Genomic DNA, 22745 nt, shown 5'->3' on the forward strand with positions numbered 1-22745 from the left:
TCATGAGGGCCCCACCCCCTGACCTTAAACACCTCCCAAGGACCTTCTCATACCATCACACTGGGCGTTAAGATTTCAACATATGGGGGCACCTCGGTGGCTCTGTCAGTTAAGCGTCCAACTCCTGATTTTGGCTCAGGTCATGATCTCAGGGTGGTGAGATTGAGTCCTGTATTGAGCTCTGCACTCACAGCATGCAGCCTGCTTGGAATTCTCTCACTCCCTCTGTCTCTGCAACTCTCTCTCAGTAAACAAACAAACAAACAAACAAACAAACAAACAAACATTCTTTAAAGAAGATTCCAACATATGAATGTTGTAGGGACACAAATATTCAGACATAGCAGTGTGTTTTAGATATCTATTTACATAAGCTCCGTGTATGTAGTAAATACTTCTTTTTCACCGTGACATTCTCAACAGCTCCTATTAAATCAGGCAGAGAACAATCATACAGACACTGTTTATGGAAGGTAAGATGTTTGATTGTGAAGGAAGGAATGCATTATGAATTTTTACCACACAAATAATAGATGTTCCCAAAGAAGAATCTAGAAAAAAAGGACTAGGTTTAATAAAATATGAAAAAAACTAATCCCCAATTAAACCAAAACCTAAGTTTTGTATCACCGAGAAAAAAGGTTGTATTGCGAAGCCATTTGGAAAAACATACTGTATATTTTATCTCCGTAGGTCCACATCATGATGATTTTAGATGGATTCATTCATCTAGTTGAAACTTGAATGTCTGCTCTGCACCAGGCACGGCTCTAAATTCTGTGAATACTGTCACAAAGGAAACAGAGTCACCACCCTCACGGTGCTTATATTCTCATGGAGTGAGATGAACATATAAATAGTAGACAAATTACGTAGTGTGTCATAAGTAATCAGTACTGTGGAAAAATCAAGAAGGGTGAGGATGTTGGGAGTATCAGGGGCAGGGGAAGGCTGGCTGGGTCATTTAGACAAGTGAGGACACTGATAAGGTCTTAATTTAGTGGAAACCCCAGGAAGGGCAGTAGTAAGTCATGCAGTTATGGGGTGCAAGGGACGATTGGTTTAGGCAAAGGGGTTAGCAGATTCTGAGATAAGAATGTGCCTGTCAGGTGAGAGGCACAGTCCCGGCTGGGCTGGAAGCCAGAGAGGTGGCCCAGTTAGTGGTTCCTGTGAGTCTCTGCAAGACCCACCATAGACCTGGTGGACAAGAGGAAGCACCAGTTAACATTTAACTTGTTTGCAGTGACCTATAAGCGTGGGATGAGATGCTTAGCTGGTTTAGAAAGCAAACAAACATCAGAATAATTTTGATTTTGGGCCTGAGAAATTAACAAGAGAGAATACACATCGTGCTGGTGCAGATATAGGAAAATGAGCCATCGTGCATTCAGCTCAGGGGGAGTGCACATTCAGACAATTTTTTGAGCTCTACCCTACATAGAAAATTTGAATTTTAATGCTTTTGACCCTGTCATTTTAGTTCTGAGAGTTTATTCCAATAGTATTATCAGAGAGCAACTTAGAGATATATTTAGGAGGAAACTTTTATTATAAAATTGCATAAGATAACACATTTGGAAATTACTGAACTTAGTAAAATACATTCTCATACATCCATTAAATTCAATATTAGGCAGGGGCGCCTGGGTGGCTCAGTCAGTTGGGCGTCCGACTTCGGCTCAGGTCATGTTCTCATGGTTTGTGGTTTGAGCCCCGCGTCGGGCTCTGTGCTGACAGCTCAGAGCCTGGAGCCTGCTTCGGATTCTGTGTCTCCCTCTCTCTGGCCCTCCCCCACTCACACTGTCTCACTCCCTCTCTCAAAAATAAACATTAAAAAAAATTTTTTTTAATTCAGTATTAGGCAGCCATCAAATGTGGAAGCAATCTCTGGCAGAGACAGTCAAAGGGACCCAATATCTGCTTTCCCCCATTTCTTAATAGAAACTCCCATGGGTTTTTTTTGCTAGGAATTTGACACATGGAATAAATACTTCATTTCTCAACTTCTATGCAGCTGTGAGTTACTTTGGACCCAGTGGTGGTTCTTGGTTTATAGGAAGAGAAGACTTCCTGAAAGGGAGGGGGCCTGTGTCTGCTGGTTCTTCCTCTTTCTTGCTGACTAGGCTGCACTTTTGTTGACCTTAAGAGCTGTAGCTCCAACAGCTGGAGATGTGACCTTTAGAATATAAGGGGCTGAGTGTAAAGGGACAGGAAGGAGACTCTACCCAGCCCCCAGTCAGCCCTTGATCGCCTTCCCCCACCCTCTTAAGCTTAGGCTATGTATATTACTGATGCTTCACATCTCCCTTTAATCCTAGATGGTAATTTTGAATCAACACAAGTGCAGGTCCTAGAGTATCTTACACAGTTAGCTTTCTAAATTCATCTGTGAGTTTGTGTATGTAGAGAGAGAGGAAGTAAGACCACAGGATGGAAGAGAGAGAACATAAATCATTTCATGGAACTTGATTTTCACTTCCCTCTTTGTCACTTTCAGTTCTAAAGGGATATTTTTACATAATCTCCATGTCCTCAAGATTCAAACAAAATAAAGTTTTTTTTTGTTTTTTTGTTTTTTTGTTTTTTTTTTTTTTTACTGATTATACACATTGGCTTTCATCTATAGTTTGAAAGTTAATGAGTATACAGATGCAGATACATATGGGTACTTTTTTTAAAAAAATCAACATTTTGATAATAAAAACATACTACTAAGAAATAAATTCACACTGGCCTTTGTATATGTTTTTAGGAGAACTCATAAGTGAACTCAGGGACAAAGATTTTTCACATTCTAGGAATCAAAAAAAAAATACTACTTGTAGTTCATTAAAAAATATTATCAAAATATCCTATGGCCAAGTTAGAAATGAGTCAAAATAAATGAGAATTCAGTCTATAATGTAAATGTCCCAAGTCAAATGTTAGTAATAGTCTTCCAAATGGAGAGTACGTGAATGATCCTTTATAACAGAGAAGAGTTTATCCCGAGAATATGATCCTTGCCTAATACCAGGACACCTATTAATGTAATCACTTAGTCATTAAATATTTTTTAAATGTTTTTCTATACTTAAACTTTGTTTTGCAATGAAAATGTTTTACCCTTACAATAACGTGAGAAAACAAACATAATTTTTTAAAAATGTAGTAAGTACTAACTCAGCAACAATATGACATTGATTTTCACTTGGCCTTGGTTGAAGGTGGGCATTTGGGAAGTTTCGTATAAAAATAGTCACGAGCAGACATTGCCCTTTTAAAGTAGTAGATTCGTCGAGTACATAATGGCCCAGTTTCCCTGGAAAAGTAGAGAGAAGGAAACATAAGGAAAGGGGTTATAGGAGGTAAGGTATAAACAGAACTGATGCCTACCATGAGTTGTGCCTTCACAAAAGGGCTATGGGCCTGTCACCCCCAGAAGGGGAGGTCCGCACTAGGGTCTCATTGCCTCGGTGCAGACCCAGCAGCCTCCAGCTGACACTGTGGTACAGGCAGTCCTCATCACAAACACAGGAGGAATGAAACTCAGCCAAACTGACTTCTCTGGGAGGACGCCTCACGCCAGCTGTACATGAACATCCAGTTTTTTTGTGCAAGCTTCGGATCTAAATATCTTCCACTCACTAGGTAGGTCCTTGAGAGACATTAAGACTGGAGGGAAACATTAGACTTATAATTTCTTATAATTTCATATGAAACCAGGGTTTTCCCAAGGGTCATTAAGAACATGGGGACGATGGGAATGCAAGCTGGTGCAGCCACTCTGGAAAACAGTATGGAGGTTCCTCAAAAAATTAAAAATAGAACTACCCTATGACCCAGCAATTGCGCTACTAGGCATTTATCCAAGGGATACAGGTGTGCTGTTTCGAAGGGACACGTGCACCCCCATGTTTATAGTAGCACTGTCGACAATAGCCAAAGTATGGAAAGAGCCCAGATATCCATCGGTGGATGAATGGATAAAGAAGATGTGGTGTATATGTATACAATGGAGTATTACTTGGCAATCAAAAAACATGAAATCTTGCCATTTGCAACTACATGGGATGGAACTGGAGGGTATTATGCTAAGTGACATTGGTCAGTCCGAGAAAGACAAGTATCATATGACTTCACTCATATGAGGACTTTAAGAGACAAAACAGATGAACAGAAGGGAAAGGAAGCAAAAATAATATAAAAACAGGGAGGGGGACAAAGCATAAGAGACTCTTAAATATGATGAACAAACAGAGGGTTACCGGAGGGGGTGTGGGAGGGGGGATGGGCTAAATGGGTAAGGGGGCATTAAGGAATCTACTCTTGAAATCATGGTTGCACTATATGCTAACTAATTTGGATGTAAATTTAAAAAAAATTAAGAATTATGTTGAAAAAAAAAAAGAACATGGGGACAGGACAGTACTAGGCAGCTACACCCTGTCACTGTCCTCCATTATGTCTGTATTTGACACACAGGCTCTGAGCAGGGAGCTCCCAAGTCCACTTCTTGGAAGCATTTACCTGAGATGCTGTGTATGAGTTTTAATTCCCAGGGAAGAGGTAGAAATATCGTGTCATGGAGAGTCTCTCAATCGTGGGCATCTGGGTAATTATATTTGGAGTCTCGAATGAATATTGAACCTAAGGCAGGAAAGAAAATCTTTAGATACTTCCTAAAAGGGAAATCTGGACTTGTCTCTCAGGAGTCACAGAATTTGTGGTATGTTTTAAGGCTGTGGCCAGGGGGGTATACACAGAAGAAACGTTTAGCTTTTCCTTGGCTATAGTACATCCATGCATGATAGAGTATCCTCAAGCATTTTCTGAATAAACAAGGCCATCAGAATCAGAGAAACTCACACTGGTTCCGTGCAATATTTCCCCAAAACCTCCTCTTTAAACAAATGTGGAGTACAGGAAGGAATGCCAAGATGGCCTAAGAGCTTTCAGGATTCCCCACCCACCCACCCACCAAAAAAAATTGAGAATGGTTGCCCAGTCATGACATGGAAAAAAACAGAAGACCTGTACCTTTCGGAAAATCTCCTCCAAATGATGACAACAAGAATACATTTTGAAGTAGCGGATAAGATGGGAAATGAAGACAGAGCCATCTGTGTTCAGTCTCCAGGAAACGTTATCTGCAAATAAAAGGTATTAAAATACTGGGAGATGTGGCCTTTGTGTTGTGTGTGGAAGACTCTTAGAGTCAGAGCTTTTGGGCATAGTTTGATTTTAGTGCTTTGGAGGAGAGAGAAAGGCAAAGCTGGGACCTCCAGTGTCCCCAGGAGGCGCAGAGAAAACCGTCATAGACTCTCAGTCATCAACCCTGTTCATGCTCTTAGAGCCAAAGTTACCTGCCTCGGACTGCAAGTAGTGGAAAAGAAACTAATTCCTGTCGTGCCATTATGGACCTCCTCTTTGTCTGTTCTGTTTTCTCCTGTAATATTTTGCTCGTTTTTTATTGTGAACATCTCTTGAGCTACCACTTTTCGTGACCATTGCAATGTGATCAAATCTCTCCCATCGTCAAAAAGCTAATAGTCTAATGGTCACTTTATCTGCAGCTACCTTCCTGTTCCTTCCTCCTTTTAATGGTTGCATTCCTCAGGTTTGTCTCTCCCCACCGTCTTCACATCCTCAAGCCCTAGCCTGCTCACCCGTCTGCTGTCTCCCCCACCACCCTGACTTTACCAAGTCACTTTCCCCAAGGCCATCCATGGCCTCCACGTCATTTAATCTCATGGTCACTCGCTGGGTTTCACCTGATCTCTCTCATTCAAATCAGAAACTGGCCATAAGTCCAGTGGAGGCTTTCTTGGTCACACTGACCACACATACATACCCTTACTTTTCTTTCTTATGCCCTGATAGGAAACTTCCTGAGCCCAACTTGCAAATACTCTGCCTCCCAGCTTGACCTCTGCCATCCACAAGCCTCAGCTTTGGGATCTCGTCTCCATCTGTTCTCTGCTCCTGTATAATTTCATCCATTTTTAGACTATGAGATATAATTCTCAGCCACCACCTCCCGAATCCTGGTGCCATTCTCTTTTCTGAGGTACACAGCTTTGTAACTCTCTCTGTTTCATCTGGAAATATGCCAAAGGCATCTCACACTTTCTGGCAGGATTCCCGTTTTAATGAACACGCCATGACCATCCCTTGAGTCCTCTGTGTCATCCCTTCTTACTCACCTGCCACATCCTCCCAACACTGGGTCCTAGACATTTTATACACTAATTCCTTCTGGATTCAACAGCTGTGTCTTCCCGAGACTGCCATTAATAGCTGTGGCCAGTAACCCTGCAGTAGCGTTTTAACCCGCCTCCTGTATTTCCTGTTGTACTGTAATCCATTCCCCACAGAATCCCCGGAGTAGTTATATAAAAATGATAATCTTTGGGCGCCTGGGTGGCTTAGTCGGTTAAGCATCTGACTTCGGCTCAGGTCACGATCTCACCGTTCATGAGTTCAAGCCCGGCATCGGGTTCTGTGCTGACAGCTCAGAGCCTGGAGCCTGTTTCGGATTCTGTGTCTCCCTCACTCTCTGTCCCTGCCTCACTCGTGCTCTGTCTCTCTCTGTCTCAGAAATAAATAAACATTAAAAAAAATTAAAAAAAATAAATAAAAATGATAATCTTACCATTTCATTGCTTAAGTTTCACCAAAACTTCCTATTACTATTAGTATAAAGTAATATTAGTAATAAAGTATGTAAACAGAAAAGATCAAATCCTTCCCGAACCTATGAGGCCCCAAATCGCATGACCCCTCCTGACCTCTCCAACCTCCCTCTCAGCACTGAGCCCCAGCTCTGTGCTCCAGATATACTGGCCCAGTTTTCCAGGCTCCTTTCTTTCCCAGGTCCTCTGTGCTTTTTCTGTCTGGAATGTTCCTCGCTTACCCTTGACATAGTTAACTCCTTCATCTTTCAACACGTTTTTCCTCAAAGCACCTAGCACAGTCAAGAGACAGTCAGTATCTACTTGTGAGACGTGGGTGTATATTTTCCCCTGAGTTAACCTCTGCCTCTCTGCTCCGACCATATGCTCCATGAGGTTCAGTAAGCACATCTGCTTCACTTGTGGATCCTACACCCTGTGCTCACTCCACCTTAGCGGGTCGTTACGTGTGCAAAAATGAAAGCAAGAACTTTACATGTTAGACCGCATTTCCTTAAGTAAGTTAAAGAGTCTCTTAGATACATACCAGCCCATATATGCCTTCTTAACTTCCTTTAATTGCCAAAAGTATAGAGCTCTTCTTTCAAATAAAGTTTTATTTAAACTCCAGTATGTAAAACAAAGAGAAGTATGACTGTTCCAGGTACCGAGTGGGTGTTCCCTGCATAGCCTTTTCCTGTCAGATGACACTCAGAGGGTCCTCCAGTCCCTTGCTGCTCATGTGTGGCCATGGGCGGACAGCACTAGCCTCACCACAGGGTGTTTTGAAAGGCACCATCTCGCCACCCGCCCAGACCCACTGAATCAGAACCCTGCCTGTAATATCGTTCCAAAGGGATGTCTGTGCACATCACAGTTTGTAATCACTGCAGTAGAGGACTTATAACTGTGGCTTTGTAAACAAGATTCTTGAAAGTGCCCTGGTTCTCTAAATCACCCCAATGTCATGGGTGACTGTTAAATAGATTTTCTGCAGGTTTGACCACGATCAGCTCGGTATATCTTGTGTTTCTATCTCCTACTTTGTCTTTGCTGCCAAAGGAGGATTTTCAGTCTTGGCTGCATGATGCTGAAGTCAGGCATTTGAATATTAACTAATTTTTTTAGATTAGAGTCAAATAATAATGTAAGAGGTTCTGGAATGTGTGAAGAAAGTACTACAGTTTTACTGATTACCTGTTTAATTGCTAGCAGGTGATGAGGTAGACCAAATCATGTGCCATTGCTGTCTGAACAAACAAAAACAACTCTGATTTATAGTTAGACTATTGTAACACTGGATCCTCATAAAACTCCGGTTTATTTTGAATGTTTCCTCCAAAATGAAGACTTCTAGCTTTCTAGTTATAAAAACCTCCATATTTTAAATCTATTCTCTGCCTAAAATATATCATGAAGGAAGAGATGTTTTTCAATCAGCAATCACATAGGATCACAGCCAGGCCTGTGATCTGGAAACTAACAGGAGATCGAGAAGCTTCTGTCTGAAGTCACTTACGTGGAGTCGAAGATTTGAAAGCGATGAAGTCCTTCTCCACATGGGTCTTTTGTACGGCATCACTGAAGATGTACGGTGCTGAGGGCTGGTTTTCCGGCCATGCACAGGCTTCTCCCACATCTGTCACCCAGACAGCCCCGTTGCCTTCTGGGAGAGACACCCTTGTCTTACAAAAGATGTTACAGACACAGACACACAAAATGTCTCTTAACCCTTATACCTTTACTTCAATACATTTCCATCTGGAATTTATTAAAAATGCCAGTATCTTCCTGATAGAAAAACGGCCTCACTGACTGGGAACTACACAGAGGCCACTTAAGTTCAGTAGAACCTAGTCCCAGATGATCGGGACACGTGCTGTTATTCTAGCGTACTTAACACTTGTTCAGCAACGATACGGGCTTCGTATCTTTCTGGAGCAGGCCAAAGTGCCGTTCTCCAGCGTGGTTTCTCTGCCTCAGCCCTGGGAAGGCGAAGGCTGGACACCAGGCTAATCACAGAAAAAAGTGGATGGCCACCCCCTGCGTCGCCCAGCTCCCACTCACTGCCTCGGCAGGCCTGCATGATGATGACCTTCGGTTTGTCTTTTAGGTTCCTACAGTTGCGGTTGTTGAAAATCTGGAAGATGGTGTCGTCTTGAAGGATATCTGGCTCTTCCTCCCTGTGCTTTGTCCCACAGATCCCGTCCAGGATGCCGTGTGACATCAACACCAGGAACGTGCTGTCTGAGAAGCGGTGCTCTGGGCGGGCGGCAAAGTGCTTCAGCTCGACCTTCATTTCCTGAAAGAGTTTCCAGACTTACCACCTGGGAGCTGTCTGTGTCTACTTTGTGCTCACACGGTACATGGACTTTACACACACACACTCAAGAGGGAGAGAGAGACAGCAGAAATGGAGTGATCAGACGATTTGGACAGAGTGGAATTGTACGAGAAATTATGTTCTGACATACAGCCAGAAAGCTGGATGCATGGAATGGAAAAGCAGGGTTTTTTCATACAGCGTGTAGCCCGGTGGTGTTCAGTAGATCCTTAGACTGAGGGAGATGCTAGGAGGTGGAGTACAGGGAGGGACACGTGAGGTGATGGGTCTCCTGCCAAAGGCTTTGCTTTTCACAACCGTGTTACAGGCTGCAATTGCCCTGAGGTTTCATTAAACAAAGAGTGAGACAGAGACAGAGACGGAGGGACTGTTTCCACTGACATAGAGACGTGAACAGATTCCTTGCTAGGTTTAAAATGGTTTGTCTAAAGCCTCCCGTGGTATTTTTTTTGGACGAAGCCAGAATCACAACTTCTGTGTATGTATATGTACAAAACTTGTTTTGTTTTGTTTTTTAACCGCCTACTTGGCTTCACATTCACACACATGATACTGAAATTATAAAGGCCTCAGAGTCGTGTCTCACATAGACTATCAAGTGATGGGTGTCTCCAAAACTGAGAGCATTAGCAAGAGCCAGCCTGTTTAGTGAACTACTGCCATCTAGGTCTTGGCCTTCAGAGTGTACGTTGGGAGAGGCTGGGGTGCAGGATGCCCGTTCTAGAGAAATGCAGTTTCTGTAACATGCGCTCCGTTCTGACAGCCGCCAAGGAAGAAGTCCAGGAAGGAGATGAAAGGAGGGACACTCATCCCAACTCATCCCACTCTCTGGGGCCATTACCTGAGCGGTGAGATTTTCCTTTATAACCACTGAATATCCAAGGTTCTCCAGCAGATCTCGCATCCCCGAAATGTCCTTTTCACAGCCTACTCGCTCAGAAAGATAATCGAATGTTCTATTGCAAATGATGAGAGCCAGGCGCATTCGGCTCTTCTTCTCCATCACTGGATAGATCTGCAGTTAACCGACACAGAGTGAGTTGCACCCAGCCTCCCCACTTTTACCTCCAAATCCTATGCAAAATAAGCCCTTACAATTATAGATTGGATGGCTGGAGGACTTGGGGATGGAACTAGGGATTCATGAACAAGGCACCAGACTAAAAACGTGTAGTAGTTCTGAGTACACACTCCGGAAACCTTGCTTTGGTTCACTGGTGGTGAGGAGTTTAAAGTATGTTTGAGGATGGGATGAAACAGACAGGAAACCTGATGTAAGGGCCCCTTAATTAGATAACATGATTGAATAGCATCCTATGCCTTTGGGGCTGATCCTAAGGCATCTGTAGCAAGAACTGAAATTTCCAGTGAGTTCCATGTTGTTTGAGTGGACAACCTTGTGTGCCCCTATTCCAAAGTATATTACCTCATGTGCCATTATTGTCTTTGGTTCCTTAAAATGGATACAAGGACAAAGCTTCAGCACATTGATTTGGGAAGCCTGGGTTACCTGAAAAACTACAAGAGAAAAAATTACTCATTAAGGAGTAGCACCCACTGTCTAGCAGTCATGAGGATCTTTTCACCGGGCTCTCATTCTTAGCAAATGCTCACCGCCATCCCTTCAAAAGGCTTAATGAAACAACAACAAAAAAATCATTTTGTATTACAAATGACAAAAAGAGAAATCTTCAGTACTACCATCTTTCTTTCTGCTTCTTACTGACCCCACGGACAACTTTTGTTTTTGTCAGTGGTCATGGCATTGAGCAACCTTTCAATCCCCGTGCATTAGTCTCACGCAGACACAGTACCTAAGATTTGGAAGGAAGCCTAATGTTCATGTGGCCTGGTCAAGTGATTATTCAGTTATTTAACTCCACTAAAATATCCCTACTGTGCACATTATTGCCACCAGTGCAGTGTCTCCACTAACAGAGACCCTGCAGAATTCTAAAGCATTTTGACCAATTCTGAGGATCCTGAAGTGTGAGCTTTCTAAGCACTGGTGTATATAGTTCCTGCATTGGAACCATCGAGACAAATGTCTCCTTCCTTTTCCCGTGAAAGCTCACTAATACTTCTACGGCTTCTCTCCTCGTGTTTCGATCACTTTATGTAAATGTGCCCCTAAAAACTATGAACATAATTGCTCTTAATTGTGCTTGCTGTATGGTAGGCTTCATTAGGACAGGGAAGATGTGTTTAATCTCTGTATTTCCTATGCCTAGAATGATTATCTGGCACAGATGAAAAGCCTACAACCACTTATTAATGAGTAGTTACCTTCCAATACTTGAAAATAGCTACCAGGCATCTTTCCCTTTTCTTGTTGTAGTTTTCCCGTAGGGAAACAAGCCTTCCGGTCCTTCCAGTATTGCTGGGTAAGAACAGTTTCATCTTCTGAACCAACAGGTCTGTTCGTTTTCCCACACGTCTGCCCACCTGCTGTCCTTCCCCTCCTGTGACAAAGGACGGCACATTCTTCCTCCTGGCCGAGGGTGGAGACTGTACTTACGTTCCTGCTCCATTTCCTCTCACCTGCGAGAATTGTACTCGGGTGTTTCCTCGTCCCCGTCTTCTGCATCATCTGTACCCCTTCTTGCCTCTGCTGTGCTCTCCCTGCTGGCGTATCACATGCCTTGATATCCCTTTATCTGTTACGCACTCTGCCCCTGCACTTGGTGTCCCATCCAGCTATTGTGTTTCGCCGCTCTGCTTCTCAGTACAATTCGTTAATTGTACTATTTTCATCTCTCATTCTCTTTTCTTCACGCGGTAGACACTGACTGTCATTTTCAACACTTAAATGCTTGAGATTGAGGTCACCACTGGCCATCTGTTGCTTCTTGAGCATTCAAACGTGGTCGAGCACACCTTCCTCCTTGAGCAGGGTTCACCAGGCTTCAGAGGCTCTGCGTGCGGTAACCGTCCTCTCTCAAGCTGGATGCCCTTCGCCGGCCTTGTGCTTCCTCCACGCCTCCCAGAGTTGGGTCTTTCTACATTGAACCCTCTAAGATGTTCTGTCAGCATCTCTCCCCAGGTGGCCTCTTCCAGACATGTCATCCTAAATACTGTCTACATGCTGCTGAATCCTGAGATTTACTCCCGTGCCTGGTCCCCCTGTGAACCACGCGGCTGAATCTACCTGTGTATTCAACACGTACCCTTGGATGTGATCCAGGCAACAAAGTAAATGTGTAGAGAGAAGGACTCCTGATATTCGCCCACTCCTACAAATAGGTTTTTCCTCAGATTTCTCTCTACTACAAGTTTTTTGCTATCTCAGTTCCTCACACCCTTCACCTAGTTGCCTACCCAAAACACAGAATCATCCTTGGTTCGTCCTCTTCCTTATTTAGCCCACAGCCAGTCCAGCATAGTTTTTGTTGACTCTCCATCCCAGAGAGCTCCAGATTTGACTACCTGACATCTTCCCTACCATGACACCAGCCGAAAGCTATGATCTCTTCACTGAAACATTTGAACACATTTGACCTTTCTGATGCTATGCCGGTTTATCACTCCTCCACCTAAAAACTTCTAAGGGCCTTTCTATTGCAAATACAATCCCGATACTTTCCCACTCTCTAAAAGGCTCTAAATAGTATGGTAGCTCCAAGCTGAGACCGTAACAGCTCCTTCTACCACGTCCCTCCTAATCTCCTACTCTCCCATCAGATTGATCTTGGGACATGGTAAGACCATTTCTGACTGAGAGCTCTTGGGATTGTTTCCTCCTTCCCTGCAAGGCCTTGGCCTCAGAGTATGACACATCCCATCCCAACTGGTCACATTGTCCCGAATATCACATCAGATGAGTTCTCATAGCTCTTCATCCTGGCCCACATGCCTCGCCTCTTTTCTCTCGTCCATCCCCTGAATTACGCTTGTATTTTGGTCATTCTTACTATATAAATACCTTCACTGCACCGTAAACTCCATAAAAGCAGGATCTTTATTTATCTCGCTTCCTGCTATAAACACAGTGATTAGAACAGCATACATAGGTTTTTAGCTAATATATGCATATATACATATGGATATATGAATAGATAAGACAGTGAATAAAGATGGCAAAATGTTTATGCCTTTGTAAGCTTGTCCAGAACTCCTGAAAACATGCTAATCCAAACACAACAGCGCTATCACTCCTTCCTAGACGCTATGATTCTCGGATGTGGTTCAGTAAGTCATCAGTTTCTTTAGTGATCACACGGTATATGTGACCAGTCTTGTTGTGCTTTTCTTAACGTGTTTCTTTTCCCTTTTTTATTTTATTTTTTTACATTTTATTTATTTTTGAGAGAGAGAGAGAGAACAAATCGGGAAGAGGCAGAGAGACAGGAAGACACAGAATCTGAAGAAGGCTCCAGGCTCTGAGCCATCACTACAGAGCCCGATGTGGGGCTCGAACCCACAAACTGTGAGATCATGACCTGAGCCAAAGTAGGACACTTAACCGACTGAGCCACCTAGGGGCCCCTTAGCGTGTTTTTCTTAACCACATCCTTGTTCTATTTGCAGTTGTTAGTTGATCTCTCTTTGATGCTTTATTTATCTTTATAGATGTTATTAATCAATCTCATTTAAAAATAGGAGTCTCAGAAAAGTTGAGGTAATTCCACCGGGGAACGTGGTTAGTCAGGGGCAATGATGGGCTCAGTGCAGAGATGGCTTGTGTTTTATTCCAGCTCTCTTTCTGTTGCCCAGTAGGGGCCTCTCTGTCTGCCTCAGCTCATCTAGTGTCACCACGTGTCCATGATGCTGCCTGTCCTAGGAGAACCCATGCCTACGACCCCCAGCCTTCTTCCCCAATTCATGATCTTCACTTTCACTTCCAGATTCTCAGAAGATGGAGAGCAGGGATGTAAGTGTTGACCTTGCTTGTGACCTGGGGGTTGTGAGGAAGTCAGAAAAAACCCAGAGTTTCTGGGGCACCTGGGTGGCTCAGTTGGTTGAGCGTCCAACTTCGGCTCAGGTCATGATCTTGCAGTTTGTGGGTTTGAGCCCTGCGTTGGGTTCTTTGCTGACAGCTCAGAGCCTGGAGCCTGCTTCTGATTCTGTGCCTCCCTCTCTCTCTGCCCCTCCCCAACTCATGCTCTGTCTGTCTCGGTCTCAAAAGTAAATAAACATTAAAAATTTTTTTTTAAATAAATAAATAACCCAGAGTTTCGGGAACCGATCCCAGTGGTCTTTCCCCTGTGACTTAGGGCCTCTGTAATGTAGGGCCTTATCCTGAGTGAGCTTTGAAGGTTTCCAAGAGCCATTTGGTTTGGTGGCTTCCACTATAGGGAGAGCCAATGCCTGGGCTGACAGCATTTTTCTTTTTCTTCACTTTGTTCACATTTACTTCAGATTCCAAAGTGGAATGAAGAAGAAGTTAAATATCAATGCTCTTCTCTGTAGATTATTTGCAGAGATGGTAACTGAAAATTCAGGTTTCCTAGCTCTTTAATGCAGGGCCTGAGGACACCTCTAGAGGTCTGAAGGTTTTCATTGTGGTGTGAGATTTGAAGGCACTTACCTGTTGAGGAGGAAAATGATTTGATTTTGCCAGATTCATCCCTCTCATTTTCATCAAGAATTTCTGAAATAATCGAAAAGAAGATTTGTTAGCAGACCTAAGTTTCTAGAACCTCCATACTTGAAACTCTTTCCCTCGTGATCACAAGTAAATGACTCTGTTCAGCATGGGCCTTCCCTATGAAGCATGGGAATTTGGCTCATTTTCTAAGCTCCAGCTTTGCTTCTTAAGGCCTGTGACTTTATGCCAAGTGAAGGAGGAGGCAGAGGTTCCATGAAACAACGAAGGGCTCATTATGCTCCTGCTCATGTGATTTCAGGAATAATCAAATTCTTTAATCACAGTTTTCTGCAATAGCATTTTTCGTTCTGAGGAAGGAAAGTGCACATCTTTGAGTAACGACAGAATAATCCCAGAAGGATGTTGCAGGCTTTGAGAATATACTCATGTGTATATTATACTGTAGAGAGGGACAGCAAACTGTGGCCTGCAGGCCAAACTCCATCCACACCAGTGTTGGCCAATAAAGCTTTATTGGAACATACTCACGCTCACTTTGTACTTATTGTCTGTTGCTAATTTTATGCCACAGCATCAGATTGGAGTTACTGTGACAGAGAACGTTTGGTCGTAAATGCTTAAAATGGTGACGCTTGACCCTTCATAGGAAAAGTGTGCCTCCCATGCTTCAAAGACATATTGATGCGCCACGGCCCCTTACGTTCCCTCTGTACTCCTTCAACAAGGATGGATCTAGGTGCTCAGAGATTTATTCCTTGGGCTAAGCCACACGTGAGCAGACGATGTTGGATTTTTAGTTTTTATTGAACATTTCACATCTGGGAATAGGTCTCGAGTCCACAGCGTATGGCCAGTGTCCCACAGACTGGCTAAAGGCTGTCCCAGAATTTCCTAGAGCCCGAGCACCATTTACACATTGAACAGACGTTCACTCAGCACCTATTATGCGTCAGGGCTGGTTTCCAGGAGCTCGGGCTACCTTCTGGACGAAGCCGACACAGATCTATGCCTCATGGAGTTTATGTGTTAGCTGGGGAGACGCGGCACAGTGACTGAGAGAGGTTATGGAATGATTGAAGGTGACAGATGCTGAAGAGAAAAGAAAAGGTGCAGCAGTATAAAGTGATTGCAGATGCTGGCAGAGGGTCTGGGGCAGACCGGGACATTTTACAGTCTTAAGTACGATAGGCAGAGAGGGGACTAGACATGTGGATAGTTGATTCTCCACTTGCAAATAGAAAATAAGAACACAGAGACCGCATAAGGAGAGCAGATACCAATGAGTTACCTGTCCTTTGACTTCAGATACTCACTTATAGTCGCCTCGCTTTTGGAACTGAAGAAATGGTTCTTTAGCATTTTGCCCACCATTTGAGTTTTCTCAGTGAGATCACCAACCAGGCCTTCAGTCTTATCCACAATGACATTCACTGTTTCCCCTAGTGTTTGTATCTCTCGTTCTTTTAACACCTTCTTTTCCTTCAAGTCCTCAAAAAAGGTACCAAGCATGCCATGGGCAATCCCCTTTTTGTCATTGATCAGATCTTGGGGTGATTTCTTGTCTGTGAGAACAATAAGATTTTAAGTATGGAAAGGACTTTGGATGTCTGATTCTAGGCCCATGGGTCTCAAATTTTTAAATGCAAAAGTATCCGAGAGCTTGTTAAGCAGAGCTCCTGGAGCTCATTCCTAGAAATCTGATTTGGTAGATCAAGGTGGAGTTTATTATTTTTATTTCTATGTTTTTGTCAACTCTCTGTCCAAAGGTGCTCCAGATTTGACCATGTGACAACTTCCCTACTATGGCAACACCAGCCGAAAGCTATGATCTCTTAATTAAAACATTTGAACACATTTGACCTTTCTGATGCTATGCTGGTTTATCACTCCTCCACCTAAAAACTTCTAAGGGCCTTTCTATTGCAAATACAATCCCGATACTTTCCCACTCTCTAAAAGGCTCTAAATAATATGGTAGCTCCAAGCTGAGACCATAACAGCTCCTTCTACCACGTCCCTCCTAATCTCCTACTCTCCCATCAGATTGATCTTGGGACATGGTAAGACCATTTCTGACTGAGAGCTCTTGGGATTGTTTCCTCCTTCCCTGCAAAGCCTTGGCCTCAGAGTATGGCACATCCCATCCCAACTGGTCACATTGTCCCAAATATCACGTCAGATGAGTTCTCATAGCTCTTCATCCTGGCCCACATGCCTCGCCTCTTTTCTCTTGTCCATCCCCCGAATTACACTTGTATTTTGGTCATTCTTACTATATAAATACCTTCACTGCACTGTAAACTCCATAAAAGCAGGATCTTTATTTATCTCGCTTCTTGCTATAAACACAGTGATTATAACAGTATATGTAGGTTTTCAGCTAATACATGCATATATACGTACGGATATATGAATAGATAAGACAGTGAATAAAGATGGCAAAATGTTTATGCTTTTGTAATCATGTCCAGAACTTCTGAAAACATGCTAATCCAAACACAACAGCGCTATCACTCCTTTCTAGACACTATGATTCTTGGATGTGGTTCAGTAAGTCATCAGTTTCTTTAGTGATCACACGGTATGTGTGACAGGTCCTGTTGTGCTTTTCTCAACGTGTCTTTCTTAACCACTTCCTTCTTCTGTTTGTGCAGTTGTTAGTTGATCTCTCTTTGATGTTTTATGCATCTTTATAGATGTTATTAATCTCCTTTAAAAATGTGAGACTCAGGGGGGCGCCTGGGTGGCTTAGTCGGTTAAGCGTCTGACTTCAGCTCAGGTCACGATCTCACAGTCCGTGAGTTCGAGCCCCGCGTCAGGCTCTGGGCTGATGGCTCAGAGCCTGGAGCCTGCTTCTGATTCTGTGTCTCCCTCTCTCTCTGCCCCTCCCCCGTTCATGCTCTGTCTCTCTCTGTTTCAAAAATAAATAAACGTTAAAAAAAATTTTTTTTTTAAAAAAATGTGAGACTCAGAAAAAAAAAATGAGTCTCAGAAAAGTTAAGATAATTCTACCAGGGAACGTGGTTAGTCAGGGGCAATGATGGGCTCAGTGCAGAGATGGCTTGTGTTTTATTCCAGCTCTCTTTCTGTTGCCCAGTAGGGGCCTCTCTGTCTGCCTCAGCTCATCTAGCGTCACCACATGTCCATGACACTGCCTGTCCTAGGAGAACCTATGCCTACGACCCCCAGTTCTCCCCCAGTTCATGATCTTCACCTTCACTTCCAGATTCTCAGAAGATGGAGAGCAGGGATGTAAGTGTTGACCTTGCTTGTGACCGGGGGGAAAGTGAGGAAGTTAGCAATAACCCAGAGTTTCTGAACCTATCTCAGTGGTCTTTCCCCTGTACTGTAGGGCCTTACCCTCAGTGAAGTTTGAGGGTTCACGTGAGCCAGCAAGTTTGGTGTCTTCTACTATCGGGGGATCCATTTCCTGGGATGACTCAGCATTTTCCTCTTCTTCACTTTCTTCATATTCTTCACTTTCTTCACTTTCATCTTCATATTCTGCAGTAGAATGAATGAGAAGTTAAATATCCTTGCTCTTCTCTGTAGATTATTTGCAGAGACGGTAACTGAAAACTCAGGTTTCCTAGCTCTTTACTGCAGGGCCTGAGGACACCTCTGGAAGTTTTTGTCATCGCATGAGATTTGAGGGCACTTACCTGTCGAAGAGGAATATGACCCGCTGTTGTCAGAGTCATAATTCTCAATTTCATCAAGAATTTCTGAAATAATCGAAAAGAAGATTTATTAGCAGACCTAAGTTTCTAGAACCTCCATACTTGAAACTCTTTCCCTCGTGATCACAAGTAAATGACTCTGTTCAGCATGGGCCTTCCCTATGAAGCATGGGAATTTGGCTCATTTTCTAAGCTCCAGCTTTGCTTCTTAAGGCCTGTGACTTTATGCCAAGTGAAGGAGGAGGCAGAGGTTCCATGAAACAACGAAGGGCTCATTATGCTCCTGCTCATGTGATTTCAGGAATAATCAAATTCTTTAATCACAGTTTTCTGCAATAGCATTTTTCGTTCTGAGGAAGGAAAGTGCACATCTTTGAGTAACGACAGAATAATCCCAGAAGGATGTTGCAGGCTTTGAGAATATACTCATGTGTATATTATACTGTAGAGAGGGACAGCAAACTGTGGCCTGCAGGCCAAACTCCATCCACACCAGTGTTGGCCAATAAAGCTTTATTGGAACATACTCACGCTCACTTTGTACTTATTGTCTGTTGCTAATTTTATGCCACAGCATCAGATTGGAGTTACTGTGACAGAGAACGTTTGGTCGTAAATGCTTAAAATGGTGACGCTTGACCCTTCATAGGAAAAGTGTGCCTCCCATGCTTCAAAGACATATTGATGCGCCACGGCCCCTTACGTTCCCTCTGTACTCCTTCAACAAGGATGGATCTAGGTGCTCAGAGATTTATTCCTTGGGCTAAGCCACACGTGAGCAGACGATGTTGGATTTTTTGTTTTTATTGGACATTTCACATCTGGGAATAGGTCTCGAGTCCACAGCGTATGGCCAGTGTCCCACAGACTGGCTAAAGGCTGTCCCAGAATTTCCTAGAGCCCGAGCACCATTTACACATTGAACAGACGTTCACTCAGCACCTATTATGTGTCAGGGCTGGTTTCCAGGAGCTCGGGCTACCTTCTGGACGAAGCCGACACAGATCTATGCCTCATGGAGTTTATGTGTTAGCTGGGGAGACGCGGCACAGTGACTGAGAGAGGTTATGGAATGATTGAAGGTGACAGATGCTGAAGAGAAAAGAAAAGGTGCAGCAGTATAAAGTGATTGCAGATGCTGGCAGAGGGTCTGGGGCAGACCGGGACATTTTACAGTCTTAAGTACGATAGGCAGAGAGGGGACTAGACATGTGGATAGTTGATTCTCCACTTGCAAATAGAAATAACACAGAGACCACATAAGGAGCGCAGATAACCAATGAGTTACCCGTCCCTTGACCCGAGATACTCACCTAAAGCCAGCTCGCCTTTGGGACCGAAGATACTTTTCACTAACATTTTTCCTACTATTTCTGATTTCTCATTGAGATCATCAATCAGGCCTTCAGTCTTATCCACGATGAGGTCCACTCTTTTCCCTAATGCACGTAACTCTTGCTTTGTTAACGCCTTCTTTCCCTTCAAGTCCTCAATAAAGTCGTTCACCCTATTGCCGGCCATCCCCGTTTTATCGTAGGGCCGGACCTTGGGGTAATGTCTTGTCTGTGAGAACAATAGGGTTTTAGGTATGGACAGACTTTAGATATTGGATTCTAGGCCCATGGGTCTCAAATTTTAACATGCAAAAGAATCTGGGAGCTCGGTAAATAGAACTTCCTCATTCCCAGAAATCTGATCTCAGTGATCAGGGTGGAGTGTGTTATTTTCATTTCTCCCAATGTCTCAGATCATGGCAAATCTCCTCGCCCAACGACCACACTTAGAGTAGCACCAGTCGCCTTCAAGATTCTGCTCTTTTACAGGTGGAGAAAGTGAGGCTCACAGAGAGAAAGCAGCCTCACTAACTAGCTTGGTGATGGCTGACTCAGTTCTATCTCGGTGTCACCTATGATCTCTTTACTTCCTGTCACTTTTATCACTACTCGTTTAAAAACCTGCCATCATCAATAGTGTACCAGTAAAGCACGGACATATTAGCATCTGTGAAAAGACCCCTGTTTGTGTTCCGAGGAAGGGCTGCAGGGCGACTCTGGCCTCAGAGACTGAGAGAACACAGTGTGGCTGGTTTGGTCCCTGCTGTTCATGAGAGGTCACACGGGGAGCAGAAGCATGGAGGAAATGAAATGCCCCATGGACAGCCCCTCACCCTGCTGAGGACACTCGTAAAACGGGTAAGAACTCTCAGTGTGAGTTCACAGAAAGGGCTAAAATCATAGCAAAGTGTTAAGAAGATAGCTCCAGATTTTTTACATCTCCTTCCTTTTCCTAGAAGGTCTAACTTCTTGCCTAAAATACTTTGTCTGCTCGCGTACTTGCCACCGTGCTCTGAGCCCCTATCCCTTACGTCCCCAGAGTATCTCGCGAGTCCCCCTTGTCTCCCCCACTCCTCCTCCTCCTGTAATTCCCTCAAACACGGCTATAAACGATGGAAAACTGGAGCCACTCACCGGCTATTGCTGCTGAGGCTCTCTGGGCAGGAAAAGGAGTGAAAATGAAAGCAGCCTTCTATCTTTGCTCTTAGTGGATTGGCTGCTATTACCTAAATCTAAACGGGAAACTACAGCTTTTCAGGTTTCTTTGTCTTTGCAAAGAAAGAATTTGACTCGTCTTCTGATCTATACCTTATTTCCTTTGAAAAACAGGAGGCAAAACCTGGCTTTTCTTTCTTCTGTCTCACAGTTGCTGTGTTCTGTTTTGCAGTGTATTTTTGACACAGTTAATAAGTCAAATAGACCCTCGTTTGTCTCGGTGCCATCTGTCAGCCACCCAGTGGCAGAGAGGTCTCACTGGACGGAGGTCTGCTCAACCCCTGAATGACGTGTGAGTTTGCAAGGCTTAACTGGAGTTGGAAAGTGACAAACAGAGGTACTCCCTGTCACTATTTTTAAAAACCCAGATAAGCGATCTTTTTTCTTCTCTTGTTCCTCATCTGCCCGCTTGTCAGTTCTGGGGAAAATGTGTATATTTCTCTTGGTTGACTCTTTTACTTAAAATTAGAGTTTGTTTTTTTTTTTAACATGGGTTTGCAATTGCAATTAAGTAACACAGTTTTATGAAATGAAATAAGATCATCCACCCAAATAGTCTCACACTACAAAGTAACCCCAGTATATGCTTAGCTCGCATCATTGAAAGTTTTGTTCCTGTGCTTGTAAAAAGCACTCAGTACAATACTGATTTTGTTGATGGCCTGCATCTCCAGTCTCTTTGAACCCTTTGCTCTGACTGGGAGCTCACCTACGACTTGATCTTGCCATCATCATGCAGTAAATGGACACTGCAATTCTCTGTGCCCGGGTCTTCAGAGGCACGGCACTCTTCCCCCTCTTGGACACCTGGGCTGGATTGCTAGAAGATGACAGATGTCACATGGAGAAGAGCCCAGTGGCCCCGGGCAGGCCATCGGAGACCAGCTTCAGGCTTCCAAAGCCAGACGTTTTACAAATACATAAACGATCCCAGAAATGTCAGTAGGTTCCCTTCTGTGTGCCGGTGATCTCAGACAAATGGAGAATCCCAGAGACGAGAAGGACCACATGGGTAACTGACCCACTGAGTTTTGGGACAGTTTGTTATTCCCCAATAAATAAACACATTTACCTCTAACTTTTCCCTCATCTCGTCAGCCATTTGGTTTTTACAGTTTCACAACGTATGACAGATATTTATAAGAATCAACACATTAGGAACTGTCTCAGTTTTTTGATGTTAGAAGCATTTCCTAGAGATATTTGCTCCTCTTCCGGAAACCCTTCATTCATTTGCCTTCCAGATCACAAGCCTGTCTTCGTTCTCCCATGACGTCACTGGCTGCTTTTCTTGGTGAACTTGGCCAGTGACTTCCCATCTCAGGGCCTCTGCTCTGTCTGTCCTCCTTCACTCAGCAGCCTCAGGCAGCAGCTTGGTTTTTGGTACCGTTTATACATAGGAGGACAGCACAAAAGTTTCCCCTCCAGCCCATGCCTGCCCCCTGAATGCCGGGCTCATATAGCTGGTATCCAATGGGCATCTATTTCACTGCCTACTAGATGTCTCAGTGCCCCCAAACCTACCCCCTGTTAGAATGTTTTCCATTTTATTCTTCTAGTGTCCAAGAGTAGAACATTTAAGTCCTACACTCTGTCTCATTTTCTCCAATTCTGTCGGCTTTACCTTCAGAACACAAGGATTGCCCTCTGCATCTGTCATCCAGATCTGGACTGCCCTCAACTCTGAATTTTTGCCATAGCCTTCCAAGTCCTCTTTCTGGGTCTACCTTGGCCTCATCCTTCCCATTCTCATCTCCACCCGGGAGCCAGACTGATCTCGATAAAATGTGACTCTGACCATTTAATTCATTCATCCACTCAACACTGTCTACAGTTTTCTATCTTAGAGTAAAAGTGGAAGGTCTTTTATAGCAATGGCACGTTATATAGTCTGGACATGGTGAATTCCTTGATCTCATGTCCTAACTTTCCACCACTCCTCTTTGTCTGTGGATTTCCAGCCATCATCTC

General features: G+C 43.8%; 1 protein-coding gene and 1 long non-coding RNA gene across 4 annotated transcripts in view; one reads left to right on the plus strand and one right to left on the minus strand.

Moving 5' to 3' along the window:
* The window catches only part of LOC122200892, a 190174-nt gene extending 181193 nt beyond the window's left edge, over positions 1–8981 (plus strand). The window contains exon 3 of the long non-coding RNA XR_006193973.1: positions 8855–8981. This is a non-coding gene — a long non-coding RNA (uncharacterized LOC122200892). The remainder of the gene's footprint in view (positions 1–8854) is intronic.
* On the minus strand, positions 1786–21557 carry LOC122200885 (caspase-12-like). Of its 3 annotated transcripts, none has more exons than XM_042906666.1 (13): positions 21484–21557; positions 19539–19788; positions 18208–18270; positions 17906–18049; positions 15859–16107; positions 14525–14587; positions 10424–10515; positions 9839–10012; positions 8721–8955; positions 8173–8319; positions 5020–5129; positions 4510–4629; positions 1786–3301 (listed from the first exon to the last, which is right to left on the minus strand). In XM_042906666.1, the coding sequence occupies exons 2-12, from the start codon at positions 19744–19746 to the stop codon at positions 4531–4533; spliced, it is 1584 nt and encodes a 527-aa protein (XP_042762600.1). In that variant the 5' UTR covers positions 19747–19788; positions 21484–21557; the 3' UTR covers positions 1786–3301; positions 4510–4530. The 3 variants fall into 3 exon arrangements, with proteins under 3 accessions (XP_042762600.1, XP_042762599.1, XP_042762601.1); XM_042906665.1 differs by lacking the exon at positions 21484–21557 and adding an exon at positions 20694–21477; XM_042906667.1 differs by lacking the exons at positions 19539–19788; positions 21484–21557 and adding an exon at positions 20694–21477.
* Positions 21558–22745: the final 1188 nt, after the last annotated feature.

This window comes from Panthera leo, chromosome D1 (assembly GCF_018350215.1).
Source record: "Panthera leo isolate Ple1 chromosome D1, P.leo_Ple1_pat1.1, whole genome shotgun sequence".
Lineage (NCBI taxonomy): Eukaryota > Metazoa > Chordata > Mammalia > Carnivora > Felidae > Panthera > Panthera leo.